This window comes from Falco rusticolus, chromosome 13 (assembly GCF_015220075.1).
Source record: "Falco rusticolus isolate bFalRus1 chromosome 13, bFalRus1.pri, whole genome shotgun sequence".
In the NCBI taxonomy this organism is placed as follows: domain Eukaryota; kingdom Metazoa; phylum Chordata; class Aves; order Falconiformes; family Falconidae; genus Falco; species Falco rusticolus.
The window spans coordinates 6,900,573-6,917,936 of record NC_051199.1 but is presented as its reverse complement, the minus strand read 5'-3'; the positions used below and the strand labels follow the sequence as shown (position 1 = coordinate 6,917,936).

Here is a 17,364-nt window from a genome sequence, read left to right as displayed (position 1 = left end):
AACGTGTCAGTGCCCCTGAGCCTGGCAAGGTGGCTTGTTTTACAAAGCATGTAACATGGCCCAAAGTTAAGTGACAGAGGAATTTGCTGTCTGACACAGCCCGGCGCCTGCCTTCAAGCCCCCAGCTCCAGTGAACAGCGATTTTGCTGCTGAAGTCATCGACTATGCTGTTACACAGCTGTTCTGCACATATATCCCAGCAGTGATGCCATAGGTGCTAGGTGAGAGCAAGGTTCTGGAAGAAAACTAGACACCCAACCAGCAGAAATAAGAAGTGGCTCTGTTTACACGGAGGTAGAAGGGTGCCTGTGTCCCAGCAGCGATGGGAGCAGAGGAGGGGCTGAAGCACAGCAAGCTGGACATCCATGTGGCAAAGATGACCACACGTCTAACGCTGTGATTTCAAATACATGTGAACTTCCCAAGAAGTTCACTCCCTTTTATTCAGCTGGTCATGAGATCTGCTCTCCAGTAAGAAGGAAAAGCTTTGCAACAGCAGAATGTAAAACGAGCCTCTTCGCCAGCAGGCTGGATTTAGCATGCTGACAAACAAGACGTGAGCATGCTGAATAAGGAGTAATATCACTGAACTTTTCAAGGCAACTAATGAGTCTGACCAGCCCCAGCCCCCCAGTAAGTCTTTAGCTGTATATATTTTTCCATATATATATATATATATATATATATATATACACACACATTTCCATATTTATATATGGAAAGCATAAACAGGCAGGCACTTAGATTTCATCTGCAGTAACCAGATTTATCTGCCTGACAAGCTGTGAGGCTGCAGGAGCTGTACCCTTCCTCTTGCACCCTATGGGAACCGCTTTGGTGCTAGAAGCTAGGAATTCTCGAGACCATCTCAGTGTTGCAATCTGCTCTTCTGTTTTCACATGGAACCAGGCCATGTTTGTAACTGCTGTTTCAGAGCGATGCTGCAAACTGCTTACTTTAACACAACCGAGCTGCTACTTTAAAGACAGGAAGCTTAAATTCTGGCATAAGACAAACACTGTAAAAATAACTCTGATAAGCACCATAAATTTGTAGTTGCCTTTGAAAAAAAAGGCATCCTGGGGAGTTCCTGCCTGCAAACTGAAAGAGAAGTTCAGAGGGCAATTATCTTACCAAGCATTCCTGATGATGGCGGATTAGGTTGAATATGCTCCAGAGAATTCTCCTGCAGAATATCCCAAAGTTGCCACTGCATTTTTGGATTCAGAATATAGAAAGGCTGCTCTGGATGTGCACTACGGTATGACTTATAGCTTTCAAAAAAGTTGTAGTCTGGTTTTCTGTACCACTGCAAAATGGAAACAAGAAGTCAGATTTTTTACTCCTAGCCCACTGTTTTTACTCCTAGCCCACTGTTTCCTATAACCAACAGGAAACGAGGATGAATGACTTGACTTGGTGCACAGAGCAAGGAAAACCCAGATCTCAGTGAAGGACCATTAAATGAAATCAGCATCTTGCATAATTTCATTCTGCACCTCCCAAGAGCAGATGACATTGAGAGCTCAGTCTTAAACATTACAGGCCCTGAACCCTCTCCACGCTGGAGAGGAGCATCCAGTTCTGCAGGCACTGCCTCCCAAACCAGGCTGAACTGATTTGCATCCTAAAGCTTTCCCTTCCAGTAAAAACACTTAGGAATGGTTTATGTTTTCTTAAAATTATTTTGAAGTTTTTTTTCCCATGCTAAGAATATCCCATCCTGGTTTTACTGACTCCTGAACACGCTGTACATACACCCTCATGTCTCCTGGAGGTGTGGGACAAAACACAAAAATAAACATCAGTGAGAAAATAGGAAATGCAGCCCAGAGAAAGGAATGCAAAGACCTCTCAGTTACAGGCAGAGCTTAAAATAAAAGCTAAGAATGGACTATTCACTTCTACCTGCTTTCACCCTGCGCTTCCAAAGCTCATCACCCATCAAATAACACTCTTTTGTACTCAGAATGAAAAGAGAATGCTAGAAGGACTGCAACACCCACAAGTGAAAGTCTAGCTGATGCGGAGAGGAGACATTTGCTAAGATCTTCAGAGGGTTTCCCAATCCGTTCATAATGCATCAAGTGTATCTCATGTCTGACTGGGGCTTGAAATACGCAAGCATCAACCATCCGCAAATCTTACAGCGACTGTCAGGAAGAGGAGGTCACCCTCTGATGAGATGACAGCTGCTGCAGCCAGCAGTGACCTCCTCACTGCAGCACCAGCCCAGGGGACAGTAAAGGTGGTGACCTGTTACACCTGGTCGGAGGCCCTCACCGGCATCAGGAACAGGCAAGGGTCTGCCTAGGAGCACCCGCGCACAGGATACTCTCAGAAGCACGTACAGATACATCCATGATATCAAAGAAAAATGGCCTTAAAGATGAGTGATTGCCCGCATTAAGAGGAAGTGGGCTGACACACTTTGAAGCATATGAATCTGATTTTACTTACAGAAAACTCAGCCTTACCTCATGAATTTCTGCATGATATGGTGCTGGATCCCAGACAATTAAGATTCCAGTGTTATACAGTGCTTCCCTCAGGAACTGCTGCTCCTCAACAGTGACAAGCTTGAATAACAACAAGAAATACAATAACGTACAGCATGCTGTCAGATTTAGCAGGCAGCCAAGCACTAAACCACAGGGGACTACAGCCACAGCCACCGCATGCAGGCAGGGACACGACCCCCAAGTGACGCCCTATCTACCAGCGGAGGATGCAGCGGAGGCTCACAAGGAAAACTGCCGTTGCAAGGCTTCCTCTATCCATCTTCAATAATAAAACAAGGACAGGACCTGCAGAGCGACCCCCTGGTACGTAGGATACCATCGCCCCAGCTACCAGAAGCATGTGAGAACATTAGTCACTGCCACCAGTCACCAGGACAGTCCAGGAGGAGCCCAACGCAAACACACGGTTGGCTTTATCAAGAAACGTCACTTGATGCAAAAAACATCTGCACGGGGGTGATTTCTCCCGAGCAGCATGGAGTCAGCAGCCAGGGCTCAGCGCCCCGCCGCCCTGCTGCGGGACCACCAGTGCAAAAGGCAGGACAGCACGGCGTGCCCAGCCCCCCCAGAGCCCCCCTCGCCTCCCCAGAGCGGGGGGCTGCAGCTCGGGCAAGGGAGCTCTGCATCTCCTGGGAGCGGCCACGGGAAGGGAAGCACCCCAACAGCAAGGCACGGGGGCTGCAGGCAGCACCAGTGGGGAGAGGCGGCTCCACCAGAGGCTTTCCCAAGTGAACACAACCCAGTGGTTCACACAGAGAGGGTGGCCGCTGCAGCCTGCACACCACCGCCACAGCTTGTGACACCCGAGGGGAACCCAGGTCTGCAGCAAAAAGCAAACAGGCAGGATCACACAAGACAGGGATTGCTCTCCTGTCCTCCCCACCCAAAGGCATAACCACCACAGGGACAGCTTGTAAGCATCTGCTGCAGAAAAGCATGACCATAAAAAGCAGCTCCCATTTGTCTCGATTTTCTCCACGGATCTAGTTAAGAGCTAGCCAATTTATCCTCGAGTATCCCAGCTGCCCCCAGCCTCGCTGGCCATCCCCCCAACCAGAGCACAAGGACACTGGCCAGCCCAGAGGTGAATTATTCCAAAAGCGAGAAGGGTTCCCTCACATCTGTTCTTAACTCCACGGGTTTAGGCTCTGGCTTGGACCATATGTACTGCCTGCTTTCATTTCCTCGGAGGAGCTACGACATCTAGGGCACTTGTTAGCAGGAGCATGCGGTGCTGCAGGTGTGAACTCCAGCCTGAGCTCCAGGATTGCGGCGGCAGGGAGGGGGCACGGCTGCTGGCACCAGCCACCCCTCGCCAGGGACAAGCGGGATGGAGCGCTGCCACGGGACAGGCACAGGGCCTTCATTTTCATTTCAGTGTTTCTATTTAAAGGCTAGAAATCTTTCAGGCACTTTTCTGATGTGAAACACGTGAAAGGAGCTTTGGAGAGAGGCTGTGCATCAGAAAAAGCAAAGGTCAGCCAAGCAAAGCCATGTGAGTTGGCAGAGGCACACAAACCCCTGGAGAGAGCTGTGACAGGCACAGAAGCCACCAAGGGATAAGCAGCCTGGGGGGAGCCCCTCCACAGCCACAAGGAGTTTGCTGTTTCTATCCCCCCCACCCCACGGAGCTGGCTCTTGGCACTACTAATTATCTATCAGTCACTTAACCTGCCTGCTGGAGGAACCTGGCTCCCCAGATCTCACCTACCTGATCTGTCCAGTAGCGACCCAGTCTTTCCAAGCAGCTAAATTCCCTTGAATTGCTACATGACTTCTTTTTCTTGCCCAGCTTTTTCATCCTAATTAGTCAACTGATCTATTGATTTCCTAGTTTATTTGTCCTTTAACCAATTCACTGTTTAGCAAGCATCTTGCTAATACAGCCCCTAACCTCCTGGTATGTTTACTGACCGCATCAAAACAAGTTCCTTCTCTCCGACTACCACAGTCAATGCCCTGGTAATCTAAACACGCTCCCCTTTCCCATCACAATATTACTCTATTCCACCGATGTGCTATCTCCTTTCCCTTCCTCCCTGCAGACTCATTAGTGGCAATAACAGCAAAGGCAGCCAAAGCAGACTGCGCTCTCCGTGACAGCCAGGAGCCAGCCAAGAACTGTAAACAAGGGCTGGGAGGAAGGAGGTACTCTGGTCCTTGGTCAGTTCTCCTAGAAAGGAGCTCTGTCCTACACAATGACATTGGCACTCCCCCTGCACGCTGTTCAGCCCTTATTTTTGCAAGACGTGACTGCTTTCCCAGGGCAAATTGATGCCTTGGGTAAGGCTGCAGGAAAACATGCCATTAAAGGAAGCAATACTGATGACCTAGTGAAGGTTTAAAAAAATAAGCAAGGCAGTGTTAAAAGAATTTCTTTATTGAGAACAACTTCCGAGCCTGGGGACCTACAAGCCTATCCTAGCGAGGATCCCAAATTTCTCCCCTTCCTGCCAGTAGCAAATCTTTCCCTGTACACCCACGTACAAGATAGCCCACTCTACTGTTGAAAGCATCCATCCCCAGATATGTGCTAAAGACTGGTCAGCAAATTACAGAAAAATAGCTTAAAATAATTATTAAACAACTTAGGGCCACCGGCCACACATGCCGAAGAGATACTATTCAATACAGACTTGTTTTGGCAGACTAGATTCAGGAGATCCCATTTCCTTCATATTTGGCAAGAGCCAAAATAAGAGCAGCCAAGCCACCATCCCATCCTGGTTCCCAGTGACCACTTCTAACAAAAGAAAAGCCCAACAGACCAAGAACAGATTGCAGCTTGTCCAGTAGCACCTGATGCCTGTGAGAGCTCTGCAAGGCACGGCACAGCTGCTGCAGCACGGAAAAACAACGTGCCATCAGGCAACCCCACCAACAAGAAGGTTCAAATGATGTTGCCGTGGCTAGAACAGCACCATTAAAAGTGCAAATAAAACCACAGAAGAAAACCAGGCTCTCAATCTAGTGATCCCTGAAGATAACAGGGACCACAATTAGAGCTCTTCACCTTAGAAACTCCAAAAGAGAGACTCCTGTGCTATTCACATGAGAGCATCTTTTGCCCTTTCAGCAGCTAGGTCAATGCTGCATTTTGAGTTAACCTGAGGCTCTAAAAGCTCCCAACAATTTTGCTCTCCCTGTAATTGAAGTTTTCTAAGCTGGTGTCTCCTTTCAGAGGGGATGGTGGCAGATGAAAAACATCACCCATGGCTACAGGCTGATCTGCATGGAGAACAGCAGCGCTGTAACAACGTGACGACAACTACACTTGGTCCAAAACAAGAGCATCCACATGGAGAGTTATTACTGCTGTACTACAGCTGTACAATCACAGAGTTAGCCTCCTCCCTGTGCGGGTAACCCTGGTATCACATGGGTCATGTACATGTTTTTGCTGGTAAACGACTTCATATCACAGTAAGTTTGGCAATGAGCACATCCTCCAGAGAAAGTTTTCTTAAGCGATAGCACCTATCTGGCATAGTAAAAATGCATATGGAAGGGACAGATTAAAAAAAACCCAGAGAGGTCAAAGAGGACAGAGGAAAAAAGATGTCAGCAGCCAGATACATCTGCTAAAACCAGACAGGTTCAGAAAGGACAAACTGACCCACATCTGACTGGTGGTTTAACGCAGAGGAACCTAGATGCAGCGAGCAGAGAACAGAGCACAGTAGCAAGGGGACAAGGTGAGACCCAAGAGCAGGAGGAGGTAGAAACAGCATTTGCACAAGAAGCAAGAACATAATTCAAAAGACACACAAAACAAACTAGAGAAACTGGTTACAAGCTAGCTACGTGTCTTGCCTTTGAAGGGGATGGCCAAACTCCTGCTGCTGCTTTGAGAAACTTCAAACCTTGTTACAGGGCAGCATGTATGGACTCCTCACAGAGGAACAGATGAGAAAACTCTGCGCCTGTAAAATCTTAGTTTTGGGGTGAGGAAAGGGAATGGCCTTTTTTGGTTCTGGAGTACAAAAGCTACACTTCAGTCCCCCATCTCTTCTCCGCTCTCCCCCTCAGCCCTGATGTGCCTACAGCCTCCTCCTCCTCTTCCTGGGTGCTCACACCCTGTGCTGCACTGCTGCACCAGGTCTTTCATTCAGCGACTCTTGGCCTATTCAGTATTCTACTGCCCCACTCCATCCCCTCCCCAGCACATGCTGCTGTGATATCCTCTTTTCTTTGCATGTCTGCACTTGAACTCCACCCTGCACTGAGATGGGCAAACACGAAGGGCAACAGCTATGTGGAAGAAGGCACAGTCTCAGACATAGCTAAGGCAGTGATGGTCTCTTCTGCAGGTCTCACTCTGCTCCTGAATGGGTGGCACACTAACCCTGCTAGCATGTTGTTAGACATGGCCCTAACCACCGAGAGTCTGCTTCAAAGCCTACTGAAGTCCAAAGAAATTGAGCAGAAGGACAGCCTCATACCTAGAAAGAGCTCTTGAAGAGTCGGGAAAAATGTAACTCTGTACACAATGCCTTGCATTGAAGGTGCTTTCTGCCGTGCTCTGCAATGAGGTCCTGGACCCTACGGCTCCCCCACCAGAGCCCACACCCCTCCTGGCTGCACACAGGCTACAGCTCTAAAAGTGCCTTCAGCCATTTAACAGCCCTGGTTAACACGTTGTCTACAGTCTGTCATCGCTGGGCAGAAAAGAAGTATTGTTCCTTTATTAAAAGCCAAATAAACTTCCTTCATTCTTCACACCCATCTCTGGGGCACAGCTCATCTCTTGGCACACCCCTGTTTGCTGAGCATTAGCTGAGCCGTGGTGTCGTTCCTGCCTTGTGCTCCCAAAGCACAGCAGCAAGCAAGCAGCCAGCCTTCCTTCTCCAACAAAGACATTTCAAGCCAAGACAAAAATCAGATCACCTTGTGCCCGCTGTACACCGCCAGCAGGCTATGGCAGGTCCGATAGCACATGCTAGTTTAACTGCGGCAACCTCATGACCAACTGTCCCCTCTTACAAGGAAAGACGCTCCCATCCTGCAGCTATCTGCTAAGGACAGGAGAAATCAGATGGAAAGCCCTGTTCTCCCCAACTTCATTTCAAAGACGTCCCAGCAGCAGATGAACCCAGAAGCCCCGCGGATGCTGTTGTTTCAGCCTGCCTCCCAGCTGCCCGGGGTGCAGGGGCAGCACGCAGCTCTGCCACGCTTGGCACGTGTTCGCCAGACCTACCTGGGAGTTCACAAGACGAATTGTGGTCTTTTGCCCCACATCTTCTTGAAAGCCGCTGATAGGAGCCCCGTTGAATCGCAAGACGGCATCGTGGGTGTCTGAAAGCAAAAGGGAGTGAAAGCCTGTGAGCTGACAACTGAGCGATGGAAGAAACGTGTACTAGGTTATTCACTTGCACTTCTATACAAACTGGCTGTTTCTAGCCTTCCATGTAACAGTGAGAAGTACCAAGCCAGATTCTGTGGCAGAAGTTGTTAGTCTAACTTTATGATCAATACATTTTTAAAAATCCACTTCTTAAACTGGCAGGCTGAGAGAGCAGCCCTCTCAGAGCATTTGCTCCGCACAGAGGAGCACAGCATCACCCTCCCTCTTTTTCTTTCCACTTTACCAGCAGACAGACCAGTACACAATTAATTTACCATGTGGCTGGCTGCAAATGAAGTAACTAGGAAATAATGGCCAGCCAGTGTCCTCTTGCAGCCTGGCAGTTGACCAGCCAGAGAAACATGTGTAATAACCACAGGGGAAAGCAAAGCTGACTTCAGCCTGCCAGCGTACCTCCCACGTTACAGAAATAAAACCACTGCTGTGCATTTAACAGGCAAGGCTTGTTATATGCCTTGAGATTCAGTGCATTTTCCCCTGCTGGCATCATCTCTTAAGATAGCACAGCATTCCTCCAGCACCCTCCTCTGCCTTGGTCCAGCTGCCCAGGCGGCTGTAATGCCACAGAGCCAGGCTGCTGCTGCGGCACAGGGGGTGTTTGTGCCTGTCACCCTGGCACCCCTGCTCCTCCATACCTACCTGCTAGATTTGGTCAGGAAACCTTTAATGTGATCAGAGGTGCTGTTAGAGGAGCAGGACCACCTTCCTTGCCTTTGAGCTGAGGCCACACAACCAAAGCTCATGGCATCTGCAGCCGGGGTCCATGGGGAACTGCTGAGTCCCCTGCCAGGGCAGAAGGGCTCTCCTGGTCCAGAACCAGGTCTTTTCAAGATCATTTTCTGGAAAACACAGGTGTTCTCACAAGCAGTGCTGGAGGATCAGTAATCACTGGCAGTGAAGACTCTTTTCTCAGCTACTTCATTCTCATAGACAAGTAGATACTGTTTAGAGCCCTTTCAAATCAGCACACAAAACCCAGAAAGGTGATGTTTCCCAAAAAACCACATCCACGCCCAGAAGCAGCTCTGTAGTTACCACTACAGCCCCTCACCTCCACATCCTACCTTGCATCAATGTAGTACAGGGTTATAATTTCCCCATACAACTAACTTCAGGCAGACATCAAGTGTTATGATGCCCTAAATTTGCTTTCAAAAAGGGCATCTGATGACTGCACAGGCAGAGTAGCTGGTTCTCTGAAGCACTTTTTCCAGGTGGTTGGGCTGCACTTGTTACTTCTCGTATCACAGAACTCTGATTCTGGCAATTCGTAACCTCCAACAACACCGAGAGCCCTGTAAGATATGAGCTGCTTGTTTACAAGCTTCTCCCTGTTCTGCTCTGCCAGCCTCCTGTCCATTGACTAACTGCTCATTTGATTACACGGAACAAATATTTCCTGGAAATTGAGTGACCCATTGTGCTTATCTACACAAATGATTCATTGTAGGCCTGTCAGATTTAGTACCTTTTTGGCACCTTCCTCCAACAAAACCACAGCTTTTCTGACATGGAAATACATCAGGTCAGAAGTGGGAAAAAAGATGTACATAAATACATGGAATTCTCCCAAATCCCTCGATATTCACCCCAGACGTTTCAAGGCTGCAAGTGCCCCAGATGCTGCGGAGTCGCTAGCAGAGGTGACTGCTTGAGCAGGAAGGTTGAAGTCTGCAACTCAGGCGTGAGGAACATCACCGGGGACACCACCAGGGGTTAACGGCAGTGCCTCGGCTTTGGGGACAAGCTCAGAGCCCGGCCACCAGAATGATGGAATGGCTTCCCACCTCTGACGTCCTCCCAGCTGCGCCACAGCCGGAGCGCTGCCCATGGCGCTGCTTCTCTGCTCCCGCACCGAATCCAACCCGGGCATGGACCACGTTACACCACTGCCATCGCCCTCAGCTCTCCAGAGGGTCTCCTCGCAGAGGAGCGAGTGGTTTTGTCAATATGCTGGAGCCTAACGGGGACACCGTTGGACACAAGCTGTGGCGGGGGAGGGTGTTCCAACAGAAGGGCACTGCTGTGGAAACCTTTAGCTACTGAACTTTAAGAGGCACCTGAAGAAGCCAAGACAGGTACTCCAAGGAAAAAATCAGAATCAGCTTCCCACGTCTTGCCCCACCTGGCCTCAAACACTCCCAAGAGGTGGAAACACATCAACCAGCTCCCACCTGTAATTTTTACCAGAGGCGATGCTGTCCTGGTTCATACCACCACTATTGTGTTCATCGCACTTTTCGTAGCTTTTAAACACACTCCAGTGTTCAACCTCATCCTAGCACCTGCCTACCTGCCCTGTGGAGCACACAGGAGTTCAGGGGAGAACTTCTGAGCAAGAACCAGAACAAAACCCTGACCCTCCTGCAAGCATCCAGGGACTAGAACTCTGAAAGCTTTGCCCAAGTTCCTGTCCCTAAATAATATATTAAAAGCTATCCATCTACTTGTTTCAGAGGACGAAGGCTCCTTGCAGCTTAGGCCAAAGGGACCTGATCCAACAGACAGCTCAGGAACACACCAAATCCTGCAAACAATTTCCACTGGAGAGAAAACTCCTGGGCATTAGCGAAGTGTGAATTTTAAGTGAGCCTCAAACCACAATTAATGAAGAAAGCTGAGGGAGCTACAGGCACAGGAGAATTTTCTGCCAGGCACAAAAACCCGAGTTGAAGCCCGGTGAGCTGGTTTCCCCTGCATGCTGCTTTCTTAAAAGACACACAATGCTCTGGTATCACAACATGCTGCTTTATAACCCACAGCATGAGATCAGTGCTTCAGCATTTATTAATTAATGCAATAACCTCAAGACAAATACAGCCAGGTAAGACTTTACAAAGCGTAACCAAATGTCGTCTAAAGAAGTAAAATAAAGCCCTGTAAAGTTTTTCTGCGGTCTTCTGGGCCACTCAAACTCAGCCACTGCCTTATGGCTCAGAATGAAGCGGTGCCACTTTTGGAAAGCCATGAGCAGGGATTACAGCATCACTAAAGGCTGGATGGGACCTTGAAGACTGCCTGTGCCCAGGCCCCCGGTCAACTGCAGAAGATTGCTTAGGGCTGTGTCTGGTGTCCCCATCACTGTCTTCTTTTACTTCTTCCCTGAAGAAGTCTTTCTGACCGAAAATTTTCTGACTGTTAACACTGCAATGAGCACACTGGCATTACCCAACCCACCCCAAACCCTCTCAATAAGCAAACACTTCAGGAACCAAGACCACACTCTGGTACTCAGTGTTAGTGCTACACTAGTGATGCCAACGTGATCGTGAAAATTGAAAGGAGTAGAATAATTGAATAGAAGAAATAATTGAATAGAATAAATTGAACGGAACTAATTGCACATACACCGTGTCCTCTCAGCTCCCTCCAACGCCTCCACTCCCCTGGGGCTGGCCTGGTTTGCTCTGCCCAAGGTCCAAGGCTCACAGACACGGCGCTCTAGGGCAGCACAGTGCAGCCTACACCGCACGGTGTGCGCGCTCAGAGAGGACGGGCGAATCTGATCATTGCTCCCATCTCCTCCCATGCTGTAATGTTCACTAACTTTAGCAGAAGTTTAAGAATAATATTTAAATTTACTTTAAACATCTTTGTGACCACACCAGAGACTTACCGGCAAAAGCATGGCAGCAGGTTACTTGTATTCAGCGTAAGTTATAACCCAATGTTATTTAACACTATGCTAATAGAACGATACCAACCTATCTCTTGTCCCAAATGAGATGATTTCAGAGATCCTGCTGAGGAGACGACAGCACAGCGACCCAGGCTGCCCACTGTTTCATTGAGGCTTTTCCCTGGTAGGTATTGCTGCCATTCAGAGGTGCCAAAAGGACCATCCGATCCCTGTATCATGGTCACATTCACTCTGTCCCGTAGCTGGCAGAGCAGCTTCTCTGGACTGAGTTTAGCAGCATTCCTCTTGCCGGTGTAAGTCACGTTGTACTTGTTCATGGACAGGTAGTTCATTCTGACCTTCTGCAGCCTGGGTATGAGATTTCTGGATGAACTGTCCTTATCCCATACCTTCACGCTGTCTGCTGCTTTCTTGGATTTTTCAGCCATTCCAGAGGTGCTGCTTTTTACTTTGTTGTGGTTACCAAACCACACTTTGGGCATCTCACCCAGTTCACCAGCTGCTTCACGGAAAAAGCCCTGGGATTTAAGTGGGTTCCATTTTTCCAGAGTCCTGTGAACCTGCAAATCATCGTTCCCAGTCTTGAAAGAAATGTAGTAGCTTCTTCTCGTCTCTCTCCACAGGCAAACTGTCAGTGCTACCAGTACCACCACAAGAACACACATTAATTTTTTCAACACATTGATGTGAACCATAGTGTACGGTGCATCCAAATGGGACCTGAACACGGGGCAGGGAGCTGGTCCTAGGAGAGAGGAACACATCTCAGTCAGGGCTGCATGCACAGGCATGAGTATATATAAATTTATAAATATCAGTGTGTGGGCAATCAGAGGGGAGAGGGAGAACATAGGAGTAATCTGAACAATTCAGGCTGTTTGAAGATCTCCTTTCAAAGTCCACCACCTCACACCCCAAACGGTAAGATCTGAGCTGGCTGTTAGCCACCACAGGCTACGTAACTGTGGTCTGAGGCCACTGCCGCTCAAACCTTTTGCCTATTCCCTTCCATAAGTGACAGTCAAGTTTAATGCTGCCAGCATCACACCAGCAGCAGGGCAAGTCTCCACCTTGCTTTCCCTCATCTCCCATCCCAGCCAACATCCAAATCCTACCACTAGCATTTCCAGAATTGAGCTTCTACTTGACCGTAGGCACAAGCGCTAGTGAAGCACATAATAAATCATGTAACTGTGGGGGAAAAAAAAATGAAAAGAAAAAAAAAAAAAAGACCTGTGAGTTCACGAACACCAGGAGTACAGCCTGGTACTGACACATGGTGACTGCAGTGGGCTGGGGGTATTCCCAGCATCAAACCTCATTCACAGCTGCTGGGAGCCACTTCACCCACAGCAGGGTTTGAGGCATGTTTGGGTTCATAAATGCACTTTGATAAACATTACTCAAGGTATGTTACCCCTGCAGAAAGCCAAGCCAACACCATGTTGTACAGCACTACCCGTCCTCTTCTGCACTACCTCATATCAGTGGACACCCTCCAGCTCCCATCAGGTTACTAAAGGGGGCAATTCGATAGCAGGAGTGCCCAAAGGGCAGCTCAACCCAGGCAGCACAAGGGGCTGGCGTAGGAAACACATGCTGAGGCAGAAACACCTTGCGAGCGGCACGCAGGACCACAGGAGGCAGGGCAGCAGCTGCTCCTTTCCCTACATGGCTGCTCCGGGATGCCTCCAAAAACGTGGGAGCAGCATGGAGACACCAGGTGGATGTCCCAGTTCTCCTCGGGAGACAAACACACGCGGATCACTACCCACCCTAGAGAGGCACTAGCAGCACCTGCCTCCTTGAGCAACGTGCTGAAAGCAAGCGGTGCTAAGCTGTGGCACCGAGAAGGTACTGAGCCACCAACAGGCTCCCTACCTGTGATAAAGCAGCGGCTCTCCAACTCAAGTCATTTTTGGCTGTCGGCAGATATTCTTCCGAGGGTTTAAGCAGGATATCCCAAAATACAACAGTTCTGTGATGCACTGAAGAGTTCAAGAAACACCTGCAAAAACAAACAAACAAACAAACAAGATAAAACCCCCACCCACTATACATAAGTCTTTTAAATGCTTAAATGCCCACTCAGAATGGGCATCTCCCTTCTTGGTCTGAAATCTACTCTCAGCTGAAGGAGGAGCTGGCTGGCAGCTGCCTGCTCTGTGCTCCCACCCGACCGACAGCCTTCCCCGGGGAGAAGGATCTGAGCAGTGGATACACTCGTAATACGGTGAAGGAAAAACCCCAGTGCTGATGCTTTACAAGGGAAAGGAAAGAAAAAGCTAACTTTCCCTAGGGAAATGTTTTCCTGCCTATTCTTGGGAAATTCACACGATCTTCCTCGAACGCAGTGGCAGAGAAGACTCCGCTTTTTTGGAGCAAGCGAGTTGTATGAAAAGTTGCTTTATAACATGTGTCTTCATCCACAGGTCTTCACAAAATAGACAAAGCTATTTTAGACTCTACAGTTTCCCTCTACCAAGGAAATGCAGCAAGAAAAAGGGATTTCACAGTGTTATACAATTCCCGCTTTTGCAGGAGCTCTGAGTCGGTACGATGCCGCATAAGCTACATTACAAATGCTACCCTTCACAGGATTAAATACTAAATTATTAAAGCATCCTACTGCTGACTACTTACATTTTCTTTTAACTCTACTAAGGAATTCAACTTTATTTCTTACAGAGCACCCCACAAATGAAAAGCAAACACCGTCTTCCTTCCAGTTCTTAAACAACAACAAGATTCAAGAAGCACAAGCAACTGTACCTTTTACTGAAATAATTTCCCCTGCCTCAGCAGACCACCTCACTTTTCACTTGCTGGAAACGCCGGCACTAGTACAGCACACTGGTGCCTTTTTGGCCAGTAAGTACAGTTTCAGATGGAGAGGTACAGCCGTCTGGGGAAGGGGGGGGTGTCAGGAGGGGATGCGGGACATCGTTGTGCTCTCTTCTGCCAGGAGCAGCTGTTCGCCATTGCAGTTCCTCCTCTGCTGTGGCCTCTGTCCTGCTCCCCCCTGCCCCCCCCACCCCCCCACCCTGCAGCTGGAGACCCCCACGGCCGCCCGCTCCCCGTCTGCTGGGTGCCCGCAGGAACAGCAGGAGCCATGCCAAGGCAGGAGCCTGCAAAAGCATCTGCTAAAGGGGAAAGCACCCCGAGCCAGCCCCCGCGCTGCCCAGCCTCTGCAGGCACACACTTGGACAGCAACGTTTTCCAAATCGAGAAACACCAAAATAGACTTAAGGGCCAGCTTAGGACAACACTCGGAGCCACCTCCCTCCGACCACACTTCATGCAGCACCCAACCCCACTGTTCACGCTCTACTTCTTTACACAAGAGGAAGTGTCTGGCATCCAGGGAACTCAACCGAGATGTTCTGCGTGGGCAGGACGGAGCCTGCAGCCACGGGAGGTGCCCCGGCCGCCCTGCCGAGCCCGGCTCTTTGCTGCGGGCTCTGCCATGTCTCCTGAAGGGTTTCCAGGTGTAGACGATAGCAGGCATGTCTCAGCGCTGGCAGCCTTTGTTTCCCAGGGCTAAGATAATCCAGAGGAGCAGCGGGTTCATCGTGGTGGAACAACCTTACGGGTCACTGCAGGCTCCTGCAGAGACACTCCTCCCAGTGCTGCACAGCGGGGGATGCCCACCGAGTCACAGTCCCTCCTCTCCTCCCCGGGCCATGCAAAGGAACCTGGAAAACTCACCTTTAGCACTCAGCACAACACAATCCCTGCCTTTGATGACTGTGCACACTGCTGCAACGTGAGCAGTTATTTTGCTTTGGTTTGTGAGCTGGCAAAGTAGGTTCTGCAAGCCAGGATATTTTAGCAGAGCCACAACATTCCAAGGTACCTTTTGTTCACTGTGGATTCACCGCAGTTCAGTTCAGTTATTAGTACTCCTTCACGTGATATGATTTTATTTGCACAAGTAGCGTCCTGACATGAGGTCCCTCTCAAGCATTCTGCCATGGAACCTTTTCTGCGGAGCAGGAAGGCAGCTGCTCTTCCAGGCACGCTAGGATAGCCCACAAGCGCTGCTCTCTTCCCGTGCCTTTAGATAAGTCACTTGCGTGCACTCCTGTATCGCAGCAGCTAGTACAAACGGGCTCTTCAGAGGTGACAGAAACTTATCTACACGAAGCACAAGGCGTCAGCTATGAGTACTAAGAAAGGACAGAAAAAAAAAAAATTTCCCCCAACCTATGAAAACACTTAAACAAATAGCTTCTGCCTTCCTGAAACCTCGAGCCCGAGGCGGCTGCGCGGTGCAGCGCTGGCAGGCTAAGCCCACACAGCCGGTCCTCTGGGGGTAAATTAATCCTGTGCAGAGAACAGGCGTGTGATGAAGCATCTTCAAGGCAGTCAGGGAATTATACCCTGCCCAAACGCTCTTACACTTAACCTCTGGTGTCCGAGTATCTCGCTGGACTCGGGTCTTAACCACCGAAGTACAGCAGAGCACAAAAGCCCTGTGGCTGCTCACGTCCTGGGCAATGCTGTTGTCCCGGGGAGCTACAGCCAGCAGTGCCCTGGCAGGGAACACCAGGCAACCCCCATTTCCACAACCCACCAGATTTACCCTAAACCCACTAACAACAGGGTCTTCACCTCATTAAACTGAAAGCCTGTCAACCCTTTACCTGTCTCCTACAGTGACTGACAGCAGAGAAACTGCATAAATACAGACAAATGTATGAATACATTTATCTTTCAGTAAATGTACACAGATTCCACAAAAGTTGCGCCACCAGCTGTACCAATGCCCATCCTCTGCACATTTGTTTAATTGCTTCTTGAAACCACTTGCATTTCCCAAGCAGCCTGAGGCAATGAATTCTGCAACCGCTTACCTTGCAAAGATAACCCCTCCTCTCCCCGCTTCAACACCGCAAACCCGACCGTACTGACACTAATCCTTCTGCCTTCACCCTCCGCACGGTCATTTCATGGCTGCACCATCTAACACCCCCCTTTACCCCACTCGCTGCTTTTCCAGGCGGAGTCCCGCTTGTTCCAATCCCTCCTTGCACAGCAGCTTTTCCGCACCTCCGACTCTCCTGGTCACCATCCCCAGCACCATCAGCAGCACACAAACATCCCTCGAGGCCGGCACACCGGGACACCCAGCTGCACACCGCGGGACACGTGGCCCAGCAGCAATATAACAGGGCTGGCTTCGTTCTCCTTCCAAAACCTCCTCCACTTCTGTTTCCCTCCTTGACCATCACTAAGCCCTGAGCTCTAGGCTGCTGGTAATGACTTCTGGATATTTTGCAAGCAGGACTGACTCACTGAGCTGCCCCCAGCACAGGGCAGAGGGCAGGAATAAAATATGACAAAAGAGCGTTATCTTACCCCGCTAGCACGGGCTTCCTTTGCTGCTGTGCTGCCCGGCCACCCAGGACCACCGGATCCCCCTGCAGCTGCTTGGTGTTTCCTCTGGTCCCCGCAGCCCTCTGCAAACGAAGCCAGCAAAACCCCACACCTGGCCCTTCCTCCTAGCCTTCACGGATCCGTTATCACTGTTCAACAGCAGAGATCTTGGAGCAAATCCCCGTGGGACTTCTGTGGTGTTGTGAAACCCGACCGCTTGGTTTCCTACCCACTAGGCAGTCACTAATCCAGGACAGAAACCTTCTCACCCCATGACAGCATAGGTTTTGTTTTTTTCTGAGACTCTTGGGAAGCAACCTCACCAAACCCTTGAAAATTCCGAGCGTGCTGTTCCCCTCTCTCCAGGTTTGCTACCTTCTGAAAATGAGAGAAGAGGAAAGAGGCACAGAGACTTGAAACACGACTCTTCTGCAAACAGTTGATGAGACTCCTCCATC

At 49.6% G+C, this 17,364-nt stretch overlaps 1 protein-coding gene across 12 annotated transcripts in view; it reads right to left on the bottom strand.

Moving 5' to 3' along the window:
* The window catches only part of ST6GAL1 (ST6 beta-galactoside alpha-2,6-sialyltransferase 1), a 47,324-nt gene that overhangs the window by 2,648 nt on the left and 27,312 nt on the right, over positions 1-17,364 (bottom strand). For 6 of the 12 annotated variants that reach the window (XM_037406664.1, XM_037406669.1, XM_037406666.1 and 3 more), the window contains 5 exons: positions 13,409-13,535; positions 11,592-12,272; positions 7,720-7,817; positions 2,478-2,579; positions 1,135-1,309 (listed from right to left, as the gene is read on the bottom strand). In XM_037406664.1, coding sequence (XP_037262561.1) covers positions 1,135-1,309; positions 2,478-2,579; positions 7,720-7,817; positions 11,592-12,222 — 1,006 coding nt within the window. In that variant the 5' untranslated portion in view covers positions 12,223-12,272; positions 13,409-13,535. Of the gene's footprint in view, positions 1-1,134; positions 1,310-2,477; positions 2,580-2,745; positions 2,965-7,719; positions 7,818-11,591; positions 12,273-13,408; positions 13,536-14,299; positions 14,523-14,866; positions 14,892-15,235; positions 15,668-16,888; positions 17,245-17,364 lie in introns of those variants that run through there. The other 6 variants (XM_037406671.1, XM_037406667.1, XM_037406668.1 and 3 more) reach the window with 6 other exon arrangements.